Source organism: Arachis hypogaea, chromosome 9 (assembly GCF_003086295.3).
Source record: "Arachis hypogaea cultivar Tifrunner chromosome 9, arahy.Tifrunner.gnm2.J5K5, whole genome shotgun sequence".
Classification (NCBI taxonomy): Eukaryota; Viridiplantae; Streptophyta; class Magnoliopsida; order Fabales; family Fabaceae; genus Arachis; species Arachis hypogaea.
In genome coordinates this window covers 388,339-407,532 of record NC_092044.1, presented here as the reverse complement: position 1 = coordinate 407,532, position 19,194 = coordinate 388,339, and the positions used below count along the sequence as shown (strand labels likewise).

The following is a 19,194-nucleotide window of genomic DNA, read 5'->3' as shown; positions in this document are numbered from 1 at the left end:
AAGTTAAGAGGAAAACATTAGTCAATTAATAAAGGAGAGAAAAAAAGAAAGATAATTAATAAGAATTATAAAAATATCATTTTTATATTAAAACTAGTTACTAAAATTAATTATTAAATATGTTTATATATAAATATATATATAATTTAATTTATTTATAATATATATTTATATTTATATTAATAATTAATTTTAACAACTAATTTTAATATATACATAATATAATAGTATGAATTATTATTATGGAGAGAGGGCTTAAAGACGGCCACAATAAAAACGCAGAAATAGTTGCCGTCCAAATGGCGAAAATAACCATTTTGGTAGTACCGTCCATTTCCATTTTAATGGATTTTGGTAGTACCGTCCACCATTTCCCCCATCATCCTTCTTATCAAATCCTTTCATTCACTCAACTACCAACTGCATTAACAGCTCATCCAAATTTCTTATTTAAGTCCCACTATTCATTAATTCACACTTTTTTTTATCAATTTCTACCCATCAAACAATTCTTACCATTGCTTTCAACGTAGAAATATTTACTCATCACTATGTACTTCATAAGGGAATTTAATCATTTATTTACGTAAATATTCAAATCCTATTATATAATAGATAAAAATAATTTAATTATTTCCACCGTCATTAGTACTATCTCTGAGAATGTACTTTTATGTATGTAATAATATATATTAAAATTTAGAGACAAAATTAAATAAAATATTAAAAAAAACAAAAAATATTTATATAATAAAATAATACTAAAATAAAATTTAAAAAAAATAAACTAAAATTTATATATAATTTACATATAAAAAATTAAAATTAGAAGGACTATTATTCCTCTTTCTATCTATATAATTTCGCCCCTCTATTAAATGTTATAAAAATTAAACTAATTAAGAATTGACTCTTCACATAATATAATAATACAATTAAAAGTTAGTGAATTTCTTTAAACATATAATTAGAGATCAATTAATATATATATATATATATACTAAATTTAGTTACTAAAATTAATTATTAAAATAAAATATACATTAAAATCGAATTTATAAAAGATTAATCACTTGTTAATGATAGTCTCTTAATTAACCATTATTTGTAAACAACATTAATCTTGTTCTTCATTTAATTAAAGAGTATTATTATTATGTATGGATATATACTTGATTAATTTTGTGATAATTAATTAAAAAGCAAACATTTTGCACGTTTTATAAAAGTAGAGTAACCCTAATGGAAATGGAAATAGTAATAAGAGTGAAGATATGATAGGACGATTTATTAGACCTACTTTTTTCACTCTCGACCACTATATATATTGTTACTAATTAATGCCATTCTTATTGGATGAGACTTGGTCATATATTCATATATAAATATAATAACTCTCTTCCTCAATTCTATATGCTTGTGCATATTAAGTAGGAACAGAGCCACATTACTGTGCTTAATTCTCTCTCTCTCTCTCTCTCTTCTCTCATCATTCATTCATTGATGATGGCGAAGAAGAAAACCCTCATCATCAAGAATAATGATAGTAATAGTAGTTCTTCTTCTTCTGCTCCCACACCATCAAAGAAAGTTGTGAAAAAAAGAACTCGCAAAACCATTCCAAGAGATTCACCTCCTCAACGAAGCTCTGTCTACCGTGGTGTCACTAGGTATATATATATATTTTCTTATATATGTTTATAATTTATGTTTTTTTTAATGAAAACTTTCAATTCTCTCTCTATATATATATATCTTAATAACAATCAAACAATATGTCTCTGTGTTTCTGTCTCGATGCTTATGTAATAGACATCGATGGACGGGTCGTTACGAAGCTCATTTGTGGGACAAGAATTGTTGGAATGAATCACAGACTAAGAAAGGAAGACAAGGTATGTATGTATGTATTTGTGATGATTTTTTTTTTTAATTTTTTTTCACTAATTATGATGTTATTTTTTGGAATGTGTTGGTTGGTTGATGGCAATGCTAAACACACAACTGGATGAATTGCAGTATATCTAGGTATGATTTTGAGACTTAGCATATATTATTATTTTTTGAATGTAATAATTTGGTCAAAGTGAGAGTTATTAATAGGAGAATATAGTGAATGTTAATTAATATAATTTGGTTATATCTAAATTGGGGTGGGAAGTTGAAAAGTGGTATAAAGTGGTGGATGATTTTATTGAGGGGTTTGTTATGGTTGGTTAGGAGCATATGATGATGAAGAAGCGGCTGCACGTGCTTATGACTTGGCAGCATTGAAGTATTGGGGCCAAGAAACCATACTCAATTTCCCAGTAATTAATTACTAATTACTAATTACTAATTACTTACTCTTTTTTTATTTTTGTTATTCTAATTTCATTTCTAAAGTTTGTTTGATTAATGTGAAATTCATTTGATCTTAGGCATCAAATTATCAAGAGGAGCTCAAGGACATGGAGGGACAGTCTAAAGAAGAATACATTGGATCCTTAAGAAGGTTTAGTTAATTACTCTTTTTATTATTATTATTATTATTTTGAAGCCATTTCTTATGATAATTTCATTGGTGATATGCAGAAAAAGCAGTGGATTCTCAAGAGGAGTCTCAAAATACAGAGGGGTAGCAAGGTATTTCTCAAGACTCATTATTTCTTTCTATTTGTTGCAAAATGGCTTCCATGTTTCAGTGGGATTTTAATCTTTGATTAATAATATAATTAACAAAAATGTTATTTATACACTAAAATTAATTATTAAAATCAGCTATTACATATATTATTTAACTTATTTTTAATGTGTATTTTATATTAGTAGCTGGTTTTAGTAGTTGGTTTTAGTGTACACATAACATAATTAAATAACTAATGATAGATTTATTCAAAAATTAACCTTTTCAAGACACCAACAAAATTAAGGGATACTTTTTTTTGTTAAGGAATTAATTAATTAAATTTATAAATGTGAGTGGGCCTACGGCCCATAAAGAGAAGAGAGCAAACAACACTGAAGGGATACTCTTCAAAAATACTATAAATTGATAAATACTTTAATTTGTATTTAGTGTAAAGAGTTAGGTATTATATTCAAAGGCATTATGTTTTGTAGTTGCAATTGATATGCTTTTTTCGGTGAAATTTTAAAATTGTAAATAAATTTAGTGTTAGACATTTATATTGCGTAAACTATAAAGTCACATTTTTTTTATCTTTAACCACTTTATTAGTAATAAAGATATAAGAAATAGATTTTCTCAATTTTTTTTACTTGAAAAAGTAAAATGTGATCTTTTATCATTAATTTTATAAGTGAAATTTAAAAAAATATTAAAGAGTTAAATATCGCATTTTATTTCTTCAATTGAAAAAAAAATTGAAAAGATTCATTCGTCCAACATTAATATAATAATTTTATAGTCAACTAAATAATTGTTTGACTTTTTACCTTATTTCAATATACTTTTTTCTAAGGTTATTTAAATTTTATTCTAAAGAAATTTCTATAATTTTAAAATAATATAGCTCAAAATAAACTTTATTACTAACTGAAAAATATAAAATTATTTCAAAATGGAACTAAAAAAGTGACTGAAACTTTTTATAACCAATTGGGTAATTTAAATCATGACTTTGTTTGAATTTGGAAAGTGGCACATATGTATAGGAACACATCAAATGCTAAATTTTTTTTTTTGTTATTTTTTTTATGTGATATTGACACACACTAAGCTAAACTATTTTGGGTTCCAATTTTCAGCAAAGAAATATTCATAGGATAGAACTTTTGTCAATGTGTGTTGTCTGAATAGGTTCTTTCAACCCTTGATATCCACAAATTCGGTTATTTAACAATCAATATTAATTCATAATAGGACAATAATTGAAGTTGCATCATGATCCAATTGTAATAATGTCACATTATTAATTGAGCACTTTATACAAAACATATAGTATATATTTTGTGAAAATTAAATTAATATTATGTATAAAAATGGTGGTAACTAAAATACTTTGGATTTTGATTATAGACACCACCATAATGGAAGATGGGAAGCTAGAATTGGCAGGGTCTTCGGCAACAAATATCTATATCTTGGAACTTATGGTAATTTTATTTTATTATTTAATGTGATCTAATTGTATTTTAAGGTGCATGCACATGGAAATTAATGCTATTCTCTTTTCATTATTGAAATATTCTATTATTATAAACATAATAATAAATTTTTCATTGAAATATGACAGACAAATAAGTTGAACTAACCGGGAAAAAAAGCAGAACCAAACAATCTATATAAAGTGACAAATTAATATTGTAAACTAAAACTAGTAGACTATATCAAAATTCAAAATTATTAATGGCAATAACATGGAGTAGATAATATGAATATGGGTTTTCTTTTTGGGACAGAATGAATTATGGTTTATTTTTAATTTTTTTCATTAGAAAAGAAAACTAACAGGTGTACTTTTGGAGATTGGTGTTTTGATTAAATTTGGCCCTTATATGAAATAAAGGGTGAAAATACAACTTATATTACTAATATTTTGCTATTCTATTTTAGTAAAAAAATTATGAAGTAATTTGCTAAAATGATACTTGAAACTTCAGACTGCTGACAAAAATAATCCTAAAAATTGTTAATGACAAATAAGTCTTTGAAAAATTTAAAAATACGACAAAAAAAACCAAATATTAAATATATAGTTTAAAAAATACTTTAAAGATCAGATTTTGATACAATTTTTTGTAAGTATTATTGAAAAAATAAAAATTTTTCATCTTTTAAAATTTAATAATTGTATGCTAAATGAATTTTTTTATTGTGAATGACCAAATTATTTTGAAAAATAAAAAATAATCTAGAGAATAACTTTGTTTCTGAATTTTTTGTATACTTTTTAAATATTTATTCAAATATCGTCATAAAAATTTTGATTAAATTAATAAGTAGTTTGATAAATATAAAAGTTTTTTTTTGTTACTTATAAAAAATATTATATTTATTGATTATTTTTATCACATTTTTAAATTATTTAAGGATTTTTTTGTTGATAATATCTTTTAAAAAAATTTTTTGTCAAAGCTTGAATTTTTTTGGATATGAAATTGATAATTAACTCAAAAATGATGGGATATATTTAATAATATATTTCCATATCTATTAAAGCATGCAACAAAAAGTATATGTCACCCTAAAAACAAAGGATGCATGAACAATTAAATCCACAGTACTTGTTTTTAATTAGGATAAACAAATGGAACAAACTACTTAAGAGATTTAATACTAATTAGGTCACTTAATAGGCTATGTACTCTATGCCTGAAATTTTGGAAATCCATTTGACTATTCCTTCCAAATTCCAATCCCTACCTGAAAGTACCTACTCACTTCATTTAACTATATAGGGTCCCACATATCAAAGCAAATAGTACAATTAGAAAATTCAAAAACATGAATCATCAAATCTTGTTGGTTGGGATGTAGATCACCAAACTTCAACTGCTTAGTAAAGCCATTTAATTTTATATACATGATGACATCATTCTCTCTTAGTGATATATGTGGTTTGGATATTGATTTTAGTACACTAAACATTACTTTAAACATTGATATTTTTATCTAATTAAAGTCATTCTTTGGTATAATTATTAGGTAATATATGACAAACATAAACTAGTTTCTTATCAATACATGGTTGGCCATCTATGTTATTTTTATGAAGGTTAAATTACATTGTTGATCCATACACTTTTAGTGAAATTACAAATTGATTCTTATATTTAAAAAGTTTGTAATTAGATCCCTAAAAAAATTAAAATTTATAATTTAATCTCTGTCGGTCAAAAAGTGTTAATTTAACAGAATATTTTCATAATATACTGAGAATATTCCTTTAAAATAAAGAATATATTAAGAATATTCTATTAAATTAAACGCTTTTTAAACGATGGGAACTAAATTGTAAATTTTAATTATCTTTAAGGATTCAATTACAAACTTTTAAAGTATAGAGACTAATTTACAATTTTACTAAAAATATAGGGACCAATATGTATAATATAACTTTTTATGAATTTAATTTTACAGATTTATAATATAAAATATTTTATAAAGCAATTAATGTGTTTCCAAATGTTATGTTTTGAAACAGCTACGCAAGAAGAAGCTGCTATGGCATATGACATGGCTGCCATAGAATATCGTGGGCTTAATGCTGTTACAAACTTTGATCTTAGCCATTACATCAATTGGCTACGTCCTAAACTCCAAGAAATTCAGAAAAACCCTAGCCATAATAATCAAGAACAATCATCTAGTGGTTCCGAACTCGATAATAATCAATTAGTATTTGGTTATGATCAAGTCGGTTTAACCACTAGCGAAACTGGGTCTGAAGACTCGACCCAGTTTAAAACTGGTGGTGAAACCGTGCCAACTTCGGCACTTGAGATTCTCTTAAAATCGTCGAAATTAAAAGAAATGTTAGTAAGAAATTCGGTCGACGAAGATAATCTTCACTCTCAAACATCTTCGGAATCGAACCCTACTCCTCGGCGCACATTTCCGGAAGACATTCAAACGTTCTTTGAGAGCCATGATTCCAATATCTACACTGAAAATGATGACATTATATTTGGCGAATTGGGCTCAATTTCAGCACCATTTTTTCATTATGAGCTTGATGCTTGATTTGAAGGGAAAAAAATATACTTAATTAGCATGATTCTTTGTTCATCGAAGCAAAGAGGATGATGCTAAGGAACTCAAGAAATTGAAGGGGCCTAGATCAACAGTTTAATTATATGATCGTCATAGATTCTTTAAATTGAATTACTTTACTTTTTCTTTTTCTTTTTTTTTTTCCAAACAAACATATGACAAATAGGAGAGTTTGCAGATTGTATTTGGTGAAATATGGAAATTATTTCTTACAATTGTTGTGATCTAACAATGCAAGAAGGCACGTAAGTGCTTGACTAATTTTAACATGTTTTTTTAATCAACAATGTTAGGAACCAACTCTATATAAATCAAGAATCAGCCAACTGGTAAACCAGAGGCACAAGTGACTTTAATAGGATGTTGCTACTGATAGGCACACGGATGTTTCTTTTTCTTGTAAATTGGATGATTTTGGATATAATTTCTATGTTTCATGTGTTACGCATTAATAAAACATAATTAATTATATGGAACCAACTAATGAATGATCAAAGCATCTGTTCTGTGATTCTCTCCTATCACTACGTATCTTCCCTCATGTTTTGAACGTGGTCAACAATAATTTAAAAAATAAATTAAATTATAAATTAATAAAATTAATTATAATTAATTATGTTGTTTCATTCTTGGCTGATTATTAGTTGGTTCTATATATTTTTCCTTTTTTAATTTGTTTATTTTCTCCATTCTCTATTACTGCTTTTTTGTATTATTATTATTATTATTATTATTATTATTATTATTATTATTATTATTATTCAAAATATAAACTGGTCATTATCCCCTAACAAATGATGTGATTTATGTTAACAAAAAAGAAAAAGAATGGGAGCTATACCCAAAACAAAAAAGGTCATCTATGTATACAATCAATTTCATGCATATAGTTATATATCTTGATCGGCCCAAAAAGCATGTTGGCATTTTTTGATGCAGAATATTATTTGTGGGGTTACAAATTAAATATGAGAGGCTCCGTCATTCTTATGAAAAAAGAAACAAGATATTAAAATGAACATATTAATCCCAATTTCCATCATAAAAACACCATTATTACCCCCAACTACTCACTATGGGGGAGGTTAGTTGTTGGGAGTTGGAAGGGAGGTGATATGCTATGGAAAAAAAAAATTATTTGTAGGCTTTTACATATTTACGGTTTTTATTATTTTATTTCTTTAAATTTAAGATTTACTATATTGGTATTTGAATTTTTTTTAAAGTTCTAGATACTATATTTATTTTTAGACTCTTTTTAGTTTTGAATCAACGAACAAAATGTTAAACTAATTTTAATTTGTCACACTAGACATAAGGTTAAACGATATTTGTCTGTTTTGGTATTTAAACAAGACAAAAATTGATATCATTTTAGAGAATGAAAAAAAATAAATCAGTTTTCATATCATATAAACTCTTTTTCGTTTTCACATTTTGTCTTATTTAAGTTTTAAAATGAAACGATCCTGTTTAGTCTTATATCTAAAATGATAAGTAAGAACTATAGTTTAATATTTTGTTTGCTGATCCAGTGCTTAAAAAGATCATATAATATCTAAATCTAAATTTTAAAGACTAATATAATAAATTTTATATTTAAAAAAATTAAAATAATAAAAATTATGAATTTAAAAGACTACTTTAAAAAAAAAAAGGGTTCATTACTTAAATTTGAGAATTCAAAGAAGCTAGAGAATATAACTTTCAAAAACTCTGGCCTAATACAGAAAAAAAGAGTAATTGATGAAAAAAATAGGTCACTTATTTGAAAAATAAAAAATTGGTTTAAAAGAATTTTTGACGGTCATTTTTTTAAAATAATTGATTTAAAAGATTAGGTCAATAATTTTTAAAAGAATGTCTAAAGATATTTTTTACGTTAATTTTTTTTTTCATGATTATTAACTATTGAGGGAAGATACTTTAACAATTTGACACTTATATATTGATTGCCAAATATATTTTATAAAATCAATTATTTTTAGTACATCTTTTTTCATATACTATATTATAGACGAAAATATGTTTTGAGTAATGTACGAGAGTGTAACGCTCGTTAAAAAAAGACATGTTATTAAGGATGAGCCACCACATCATTATGCCATCTTTTCCCTTGATATACATTCTGTACATGAATGAAATTCAATTAGATTTTTAATATCGTAAACTAATTAATTTTTATTTAAATAGTTCGATGAGTAATTTACTAGTTAAACTCCCAACTTAATAATCCGATACCTTAATCAAATTGATTTCTAAATTAATTCTGATAATTATGATTGTGGTTATTGTTGTTATAGCGGTGAAGAGTTCTTGAGATAAAAAAGAGAAAGTTAGAAGGAGTTTTAAATCATTAACTAGTGTTGGTATAAAAAATAAAATTTTTTTTTGAGTAGAGAATATTTCGACTCTCAATAATTTTGATTACAAGAATAAAAAATGGGTGAGTTAAAGTTGAAGAAAGATGATATAAAAAACGTTGAAATCGAAAGATAGTTATTATCTTCTTTTGAATATTAAGACTTGCTACTCAATTTTCAAATTGAGTGGAGGGCATGCTTATGAAATTTGAGGAGTAAATTGAAGAGACGTGGATTTGAAGATAAAAAATGACGTAAATGTCAAAATTTGGAGTAAAGATTCTTTATGGTTAAAGCAATGTCAAAATTAAAAAAATGATAAAGTAAGATAGTGAATAAGATACTTTATGGCAAGTCTATGTTTATGACCTATAAATAGTAAAATATTTGGAAGAGTTTAAAGACTTCAATCAATTAAAACATTAGATAATCACATAAATTCATAAAACTTTCAGTCTCTGCTACACAACGGATCAAAAGAACATGAAGTGTAAGTGCATGTGAGTATTAGAAGTCAATTTTTAACTTGTTTTCTTTTACTTATTTAATTCATTATCATTTATTTTCTTTATATTTTGTTATTATTTTGCTTTAATCAATATTTTACATTTTTATTATCTTTTTTTTATTTAATTATTTGTTCTCTTATTATTTTATCACTAATAATTTTGATATAAAACTGTTTGACATTGTAATTAAGTAATTTTTGAGTTGAATTTACTCTTTTTTAGAAAAATTATATTTATTTTTTGATATTTGAGATTTTGATACAAAATTATAAATTAATTTTGACACTACTCTTCGAAGTCAAAGTTGACTAAAAAATAAGTGAAATAACTAGTTTATTGATGAAGTTAATAAAATCTAGTTAATGATTTGAGTTTAGATTATAAAGTCAATTTAACTCATATTTTTCTTTAGTATAATGTAAATGACAGTTTTTTTGTTTTTAGGATATCTTTAATTAAGTAGATTAATAACTAATCTGTGATGAATCTGAATTTTATTTAAAAATTTATTGTTTGTTAATAAATTATTATATGCATAAAATAAAATTTAAATTATCAATATTTATTTAAACAAACTAATAAATTAATCACTAAACTAATTTAACTTAATTTAATATAGTTTATTGATGTCAAAATATTTAGTAATGTAATATAATTTAAATAATAAAAATTTAAAACACGTGAAAAACAGAAAAAGAGCACTTTTTTTTTTCTTGTAGAGCATAAAAGTATAAAATAAAAGTGGCTGGAGGATATGGGTTCCCAAAAAGGAGTGGCTTATGATATTTATAGCCTTTGCTGCTTCGCTGCCATTATGTTGACAACACACCAACAAAACTAGAATTAAACCACCACCACGTATTTTTGACCCATTTTTTATTTTTTTCTTTGAGTAAAAAAAAAAAAGCAAACTGGTTTTTGTTTAGATTATCATTACCATTATTGATTGTAAAGAAGAGATTAATTTAAATATAATATGTTATATGAATTTAATTAGTTTGGATTTTATGTTGTCCCGTTGTTAATTCCAGTGAACAATTATAAATTCTAAATTTTATATTATAAATTAGTTTTATTTTGTTTCATTCTCAAATGTTCTTTTTTTACTTGAGTGAATTTAATTTGTTTGGATTTTATGTTGTCTTACTATCGACAGTCAATAATTTAAAATTTAAAATTTTAAAATTATAAATTTTATATTTGAAATTAGTTTTACTTTGTTTATTTCAAATATTGTTTTTATTATATGAAGCACTGACACTAGTTGAATTATTGTGTTTGCGTGTTGGACACGTTTCGGATACGACACTTACCAATACTCGTCCAGCACGCATGTCTGCTGTCTCTAACAATGTCTTAATAAAAAATAAAAAATTCATCTATGGACACACTTGGAGTCTTTGACACACCTAAATACCATCACGTGCCAGCGTATCCAGTTTTATTTTTAACATATATTTTTGAAATAAATTTAGATATAGTATATATTATTATTTATTAAAACATAAAGATATTTTAAATATTTGATATAATTAAAATAAGATATTAAAAAATTAAAAAAAATTAATTTATATTTTAATATCAATAAAATATCAAAATATCATTACGATTTATCTAAAACAATACTTTATATTTTATATGTATGTGTGTCCCCATATCTTATAAAATTTTAAAATTCGCGTGTCAATAGGTCCCAAGTCGAGTCGTGTTGTGTCCCATCTTTGTGTATGTATCCGTACATTATAGTTAATAAATTTTATTTGAGTTTTAGATGTTTTTGTTGTTTCTAGTTTTAAATAATATTTTAATATAATATTCAATCATTGTCTAAATAGTGTTGGCTCTTAATACTTTTAAGTTGTTTAAATATGTGTAAAATATTTATGTAAACAGCATACCCATCAAAATTAAATCTTCATATATTTTGATGATTGTGATTTAAATTGACTTTACATGCATGGTATATAATGTTATTTTACAACCCTTTGATGGTAACAAGTTTGTCGTTTAAATATAAAATACATTTATTTTGTCTGTAAATTGAGGCAATAGAAAAAGAAACATGCATCCAATGCAAATGCAATTTGAGAATGGAGACGAATCGTCTACTATTAATCAAATTCTAGCTGCTTATTTTCTTATTTACTTTGATATATTTTATTTTTATTATTGAACTTTACCATATTTTATTCAATAATCTATAATATATAACAAAAATATACGTACATATCGAAAATCAACCTTTTTATACTTATATATATGTGTGTTACTTTATAATTTTTAATATATATTTCGTATTTTAATGTATATTTTATATAAATAATTAATTATTTAATGGTTAATTTTTAATTAATTTACATGACATAATTTAATATATATAATATCTTCTTTTACATATAGAAAAATATAATATATAAACAATAATGTGTACATATTATAAATTTGTGAATCGAATTGAATTTACTAGGTGAATCAGATTAATCGAAAATGGATCATCAAATTGATCAATTAATTTGGTTTAGGTAAAATGTTTAATTGACAACAAATTAATTAAAAAAATAGAAATATTGATTAATTAGTGTAATTGTTTAGCTATTAATCAGTTTAACTAATATAATACAAAAAATATATTTTATATATTAATATATTATTTTATTATATTCAATTTAATTTTAGTTAAACTTCAATTAAACTTTTGAATTTTTAATTTTATCAATAATGATCAGTTCAGTTTTTATAACATTGATACATTATATATAATAAGACCAATCTTTTTTAGCCGAATAAATTATCAAAATCTAATTTATTTTCATTTTTTTTTAAAATTTTGAAAAAAAAAGTATAATTATAAAAAATTAATAAAAATAATAAAAAATAAAAAATAAATTATATCTTTTGTTAATATTTCTAAATTTTTTTGTTAGAATAAATATAAAATACACTAATTTAGTATATCTGTATATAATATTTTTATTTATATCTCATGTCAAATATTATTTTATATTTTTATATTCCTATCTCCATGTCTCGTGTAAACAAATGCAGTCATATATTTGAACTGAATTGAGTGATTTATTAAAGGAAAAGTATGAGAAGCTAATGAAATACTTGTACAATATGTACAATTGAAGTTTATGGAGTATTAGAAATATAACCATTAGTGTTACCTTTTCCTATCAGCTGAAACTTTTGGGATGAGTGGTATCATGACATGGTATTAGAATGCTAGATCCGAAAGGTCAAGAGTTTGATTCTTGGTGAACCCCAAAATCAGTTTAATCTTTTGAGAAGATGTTTATTATCCCTGTACTCGGATGATTATTCTAAATAGTATAAAATATGTTCATTTTGTATAACTCAATAGTCTATTGTACACATTGTATAAATAGTCCATTGTTTCGTACGGGGATCCTTTATTAAAAAGAAAATCATCACTGTCAAATGAAAGAGTAAGAAAAAGAATATGTGATAGGCATTACCTATAATTTCATCCTTAGATAGAAATATATAGGGTTAGTTTTTGTGCCGTACAATATGTGATAACCATGCAAATTCGAATTTTTCATCCTTATATATTACGTAGTGGACTAAACTTCTTCACTAGCTCTTTATTAGTGTGTTCCAGCTTCATTGGATTGATGAGTAGTGAAAATGAAAAAAAAAATAGAGAATCACTATCACTATTAATGACAACCAATAATGGTGCAAAAAAAAAGGTTTGTGAAGATGGAACCTCCCCCGTAAAAGATCGGAGCATAGTGATTTCTGGATGATGGAACCTCCACTACTGTGAAAGACAAGTTCTATCTCTCATTCTTTGTAAGTATTTGAAGAATAGTGTTTAATTGTTTATTATTAAACCAGAGTTATTATTAGGATGTTAAAATATGGGCCACATTATAATTTTGTGGTAATAATAAAATATGAGTTAATTATATGTGTATGAGAATTGACAAGGTAGGTATTTGAAAAGTAAGCTTCTTAGGATATTTGTCAAAATTAAAATTTTTAAACAAATTAATTTCTTTTTAGTACAATGTATATTTTGTGAAAAAATTAAAACTTAGATGACTAATACTCTGTAAGCAAACATGCAAGTAACGATTATTCTATTTTATGTTATTTTTTCTTATATTGGCTACAAAATTTGGTCATGTGACATACTCTTTATGAAACTCTCTACTATATATACAATTTATTCATTTTATTAATAGTAACAATAAGATAATTAGGTTTCTTAAAAATTTTGTAAAAGACTTATATAATATAGATCTTTAAGATAAATAAAATACGACGTAAATATCCATGAAAATATTTTGTAATACGTATAGATTTCTAAAGACAAAAATGTCCATGAAAATTCGCAAAACTTATATATGTTTTGGAAGAGTGGGATGGAAGATTGAGAATAATATGTTCGGTATAATATTGTAAGAGTAAAGTATTGTTTTTGTCCCTAATGTTTGGGGTAAGTCTCAAAATTGTCTCTAACATTTGAATCGTCCTATTTAAGTCTCTAACATTTTAAAATTGACTCAATGTTGTCCTGCCGTTAGAAATCTGTTAACGTAATTGATAGTGGGACAAAATTGAGACGATTTTGAAACGTTAGGGACTTAAATAAGATGAAAATGTTGGGAACAAAAACGATACATAGAAATAAATTTTAATTTTATCATTCACTAATATCAATCTTTTATGGTACATAGTTATTCAATTATTTTTTAATCACATTTAAATAAATTACACTTAATTACATTACTTTGATTCTAAATAAATTAATTTTTTTATATAATTTTACTTTTAAAGATTTTTACTCATCATGGAATGTTTATAAAATTATTAGAATCACATTACTTTATTGTATATGTATTATTTTTTTTCCATAAGTTTATGTACTAGTCATTTTACAAACATTTTATGATGAGTAAAAGTTTTTAAGAGTAAAATTATAAAAAAATAATTTTTTTTAGAATAAAATTAATTTGATCAAATATAATTTATTTAGATGTGTTTAAAAAATAATTGAATAACCATGTACCGTAAAAAATTGATATTATTAAAGGATAAAATTAAAATTTATTTATATGTATTATTTTTGTCGTCCTATTTAAATTCCCAACGTTTCAAAATTGTCTCAATTTTGTCCTGTCGTCAATTCCGTTAACAGATTTTTAACGGCAGGACAACATTGAGTCAATTTTAAAATGTTAGGGACCTAAATAGGACGATTCAAACGTTAGGGACAACTTTAAATCTTACATTGGTACAAAAACGATACTTTACTCATATTGTAATATTGCATTAATTAAGTAGTCAATTCATTCATTTATTTTTTTATATTTAATATATTTTTTTTACTTGAATTCTATTTTCATTTTTTAATGAATATTGAATCCTAGAGAAATAGTTAAAAGACACAAACCATCATCCATTTATGTTAACTTGAGTTGGTAATCTTTGATATCTAATATAAAATATTAATAAATGCATAACATACATTTAACAATGCTTAAAAAATCTTTTACCTTTATTAATTGAATTTAAATTCTCAAAAGTTTGAATTTTATTTTAAAAAATAAAGTGTGATTTCTCATTATTTATTTCATAGATAAGACTAAAAATAAATATAAAAGAAAAATTATTTAAGAGTAGAAGATCACACTTTACCTTCTAAAATAAAAATTTAGAGGATCCAAATTCTTACTAATTACTAACTAAGCCCTTTTATTAATTACTAAATTTCCTAAAAATAAAAATAAATTATTCTCTCATCCGTTTACAAATAACAGACTATTTTTTATTTTCATGAAATAATATAGTTTCAACAACTAAATAAATAAAATATATATTAATATAATAAAAAATAAGTAATATATATAAATATTTGTAAGTGTCTGGCTCCTAAATCATAATAGTGACAAATGGAACTCTCTATTCCTCTCAAAACCAAACAAAACACAACACTTTTACAGTGACTACTACTCTTTTCTGCTATGACTAGATTATATAAATCACACAACAATAAGAATAATAATAATAATTAATCAAAATAAAAAAAATATATATATATATATATATATATAAGAATCTTAATTGTTTACTAGAGAGTTAAGTAGTTAATAGCTTTTAGCTTTTAGCTATGGCCACTTCACGCTCTTTCTCCGCTCTCACCCATCCACTTTCTTCCTTCACTTCAAAACCATCAACACCCTTCAGATTCAGAATCTGCGCCACCATGGCATCTCGGATTCCCGCCACCACCACCATCACAAAGGTGGCTCCCGCCGTCATAGTGGGCGGAGGAAGGGTCGGCAGGGCCTTGCTGGACATGGGCACCGGCCAAGACATCCTCGTACGGAGAGGGGAATCTGTCCCTTTCGACTTCCAAGGACCCATTTTGGTCTGCACTAGGAACGATGACCTTGAAGCTGTTCTTCAATCCACTCCTCCTTCTAGATGGAATGGTAAAGTTTTATCCTTTCAGTCTTTCACGCTTCACCATTTGGTTATTTGTAGTACATTGAAATTGGACATTGATATGCACACCAAGTGTTTGATGATTGTAGCAATGCAGAAGCTTTGTGTCCCTGTTTTTGTAGATGCACACCAACTATTTGTATTATGTTCCAGCTACTAAACGCACCCTTGAAGTCTAACTTTTTGTTATGTATTAAGGATGTTACTTTTCCTGTTTTATTTTCTTTCGCAATGTTGGTTTTTTTTTGCTTGCTTGTGCTTTGATGATGGTTTTCATCATGTGGATTGATGGGTTGATGATGGTGGAGCAGATTTGGTGTTTTTCCAGAATGGGATGATTGAGCCATGGCTTGAGAGCAAAGGGTTGAGTGATGCTAACCAGGTGTTGGCTTATTTTGCTATTTCAAAGCTTGGAGAGACGCCGATTGATGGCAAGACTGATACCAACCCCGAAGGATTGACAGCTGCATATGGCAAGTGGGCTCCTGCCGTAGCTGAAAGGTTACATGCTGGAGGCCTCTCTTGCATGGTATTCATCATGAGTTTAAGTTTGAGGCGTCTCTTGTTCAATTATCATGTATTATATTATAATTTTGGTTGGGTTAAGATTTTTTTTCTCCCGCTAACTTTGGTTGGTTTTCTTAAAGATTGAAATTATGTTATCTTCCTTTTAGAATGCCGAAACGAAATATTTGCACATTTGATAGTGTGATGAAATATCAGATGCTGATCTTTGTCTCAAAAGCCAGGTTCTTGGCAAGGAAGCGTTTGAGAAACAGATGTTAGAGAAGCTAATATGGATTTGCTCGGTCATGCTTGTTGGAGCACGTCATGGTGGCATTTCTGTAGGTGTCGTGGAGAAGGAATTCCGCTCTGAAGTAAGTTATTTATTTATTTATGATATTTTTTAACCAAAGATAATAAAGGGCAGGGGATGAGAATGGAACACAGGATCTTAGGCTCTGAAGTAAGTTTTGCAATTGATATTTTCTCAAACTTTTTCTAATTAATTTAATCATTAAAAACTGTCTTGATTATGAATTTTGAGAGTCTTAGCACATGTCATGTGTAGAATAAAATTGCGTAGTTGTTCATCAGAATCAGCTAGTTGGTGATCAGTGTAAATTCTAAAAAAGAAAGAAAGAGAAATAGATTAATGATTCAGGGTTTGTCTTGGAGTCTAAGAGTTTGTGTCCATAATGGATTTGCTGATGCCGAACAGCATGCTACTTTGCACCATCATATGAAATTCTAGAGCTACAAATAAATATGCATAAGAACTGTGTTTTTAGATTTACCTAAAAATTGTGGCATAAAAGGCAGGCCACGTTTCCACACAAATAAAACAAGAGTAGTAAAAAAAAATAGTGAATATTTTGAGCTAATATGTATGATGTATTGAACTGAAAAAGTATACAATCAGCACTGACTTTGATATCTACACTTCCAGTTTTCTAGCCTTGTAGCAGAATTAGCATCAGCTGCAGCAAATGAAAAAGGATTAACATTTGAAGAAGCCATGGAAGACCGCTTATGTGCATATTCTCGGGCTGTTGCCCACTTTCCCACGGCAGTTAAGGAGGTATAATATAACTAATTGAATTAATATTCAGTTCGAATACCAAAGGCGTGTTACATTTGTTTTTTGGATAATGTAAGGGTAATACACTTGTGACTTGTCACCTCCCTAAACTTTCTGCCATGTATCCTTTATCTCATAAACTTTAAAAACATACTTATAAAAAAAAAAAAAAACTTAAAAAATATGTAAATCATCCCCTGAATTTTTTCACGCACAGCTTTACCCTGTTGACAATGTCTCCATCCATCATAAACAAAGTTCAATGTGTCAAAGTTGCATGCTTAGAAAAGTTTAGGGCATTGATTTCCACAAATACCAAGTTTTAGGGCTATCCTGCATTTAATTTGGGTGAAGGCACATTTTTAACGTTTAGGAGCTAAAATGCAGAGTATGTAAAGTTTAGGAGGATAAACTGCAATTCACCCTATATAGAACCCTAGTACCACTTTGCTAGAATGTGTGATACAACACAACTATCCTTCCTTTGAGTCAGTCATGAAGTGAAAACTCAGCAAAAAACTAAGCTTTATTCAAATGATTACAACACATTTGAGTGTCACTAACTATTATTTACACACTAAGGTTACTAACTAACTCACAACAATGTTTTCTATGGCTGCAGTTCAAATGGAGAAATGGTTGGTTTTACTCTCTTTCTGAGAAGGCCAAGGCACAAAGCAAGCCAGATCCATGCCCTCTGCATACTCAATGGCTAAAAGAGTTAAAAGTTGTATAAAAGAAGCTTGAATTCATATCATAGGCTTAGGCTCTTGTATTATTAGAATTGATATATTGTAATTGTATTAGGCATGGCCTTCATTTATTTATTAATGAAATTAAACAAAATAGAAGCTTGAAGGCTTGAATTCCTGTGTTCAATTCTTGTTGATCAAATGAATGATTGAGCCATATAAATCAGTATCATTGTTCTTTTTACCCAAAGATATATAAACTTCATTAACATGAATAGAAGATTACAGAAATTAGTATTATTAGTTTATTAATTACTAAAGTAAGTTTCCCTTCTTTTTGTTTTTTTTGTTTGTCATTATTCAAATTTTTTTTTTGTATTTTTATGTTTAGTTTGAAATACTAAAAATCTAGAATATAAAATAGACAATGATTGCAGCCATATGAGTATGTTCGGTTAGTTGGTCTTAATTCTTTGAAATGTGGTGGATGCTAAAGAGAAAGGCAGGCAATAATAATAATAATAATAATAATAATAATAATAACAATAATAATAATAATAATAATTTAATTATCTTGCATTTTAAGAATATATTTTAAAAACATAACAATAGGAAAATTTTAAATTTTGGATGCATTCAATATATTAAAAATATAAAATAATAATAATAATAATAATAATTAATGATTTAACTATCTTGTATAAATTTAAAGAACGCAATAATAATGATAATGATGATAACGGGCATGCACGTTGGTGCAAAAGATAAGAGGGAGTTTCCAATTTGAAGTTACGTATCCAAATCCAACTTTTTTATTTGTATCTAAGTATAACTATTTTCTAATAAAAGC

The 19,194-nt window shown here is 26.0% G+C and overlaps 2 protein-coding genes across 2 annotated transcripts; both read left to right on the top strand.

Moving 5' to 3' along the window:
- The first annotated feature begins 1,366 nt into the window (after positions 1 to 1,366).
- On the top strand, positions 1,367 to 7,005 carry LOC112709707 (AP2-like ethylene-responsive transcription factor At1g16060). Its single transcript, XM_025761610.3, has 8 exons — positions 1,367 to 1,670; positions 1,813 to 1,895; positions 2,020 to 2,028; positions 2,221 to 2,309; positions 2,421 to 2,494; positions 2,575 to 2,625; positions 4,022 to 4,098; positions 6,150 to 7,005. The coding sequence occupies exons 1-8, from the start codon at positions 1,504 to 1,506 to the stop codon at positions 6,686 to 6,688; spliced, it is 1,089 nt and encodes a 362-aa protein (XP_025617395.1). The 5' UTR covers positions 1,367 to 1,503; the 3' UTR covers positions 6,689 to 7,005.
- An 8,667-nt stretch (positions 7,006 to 15,672) lies between these two features.
- LOC112709705 (uncharacterized) lies at positions 15,673 to 18,567 on the top strand. Its single transcript, XM_025761609.3, has 5 exons — positions 15,673 to 16,057; positions 16,382 to 16,599; positions 16,820 to 16,948; positions 17,521 to 17,652; positions 18,275 to 18,567. The coding sequence occupies exons 1-5, from the start codon at positions 15,733 to 15,735 to the stop codon at positions 18,386 to 18,388; spliced, it is 918 nt and encodes a 305-aa protein (XP_025617394.1). The 5' UTR covers positions 15,673 to 15,732; the 3' UTR covers positions 18,389 to 18,567.
- The last annotated feature ends 627 nt before the right edge of the window (positions 18,568 to 19,194 follow it).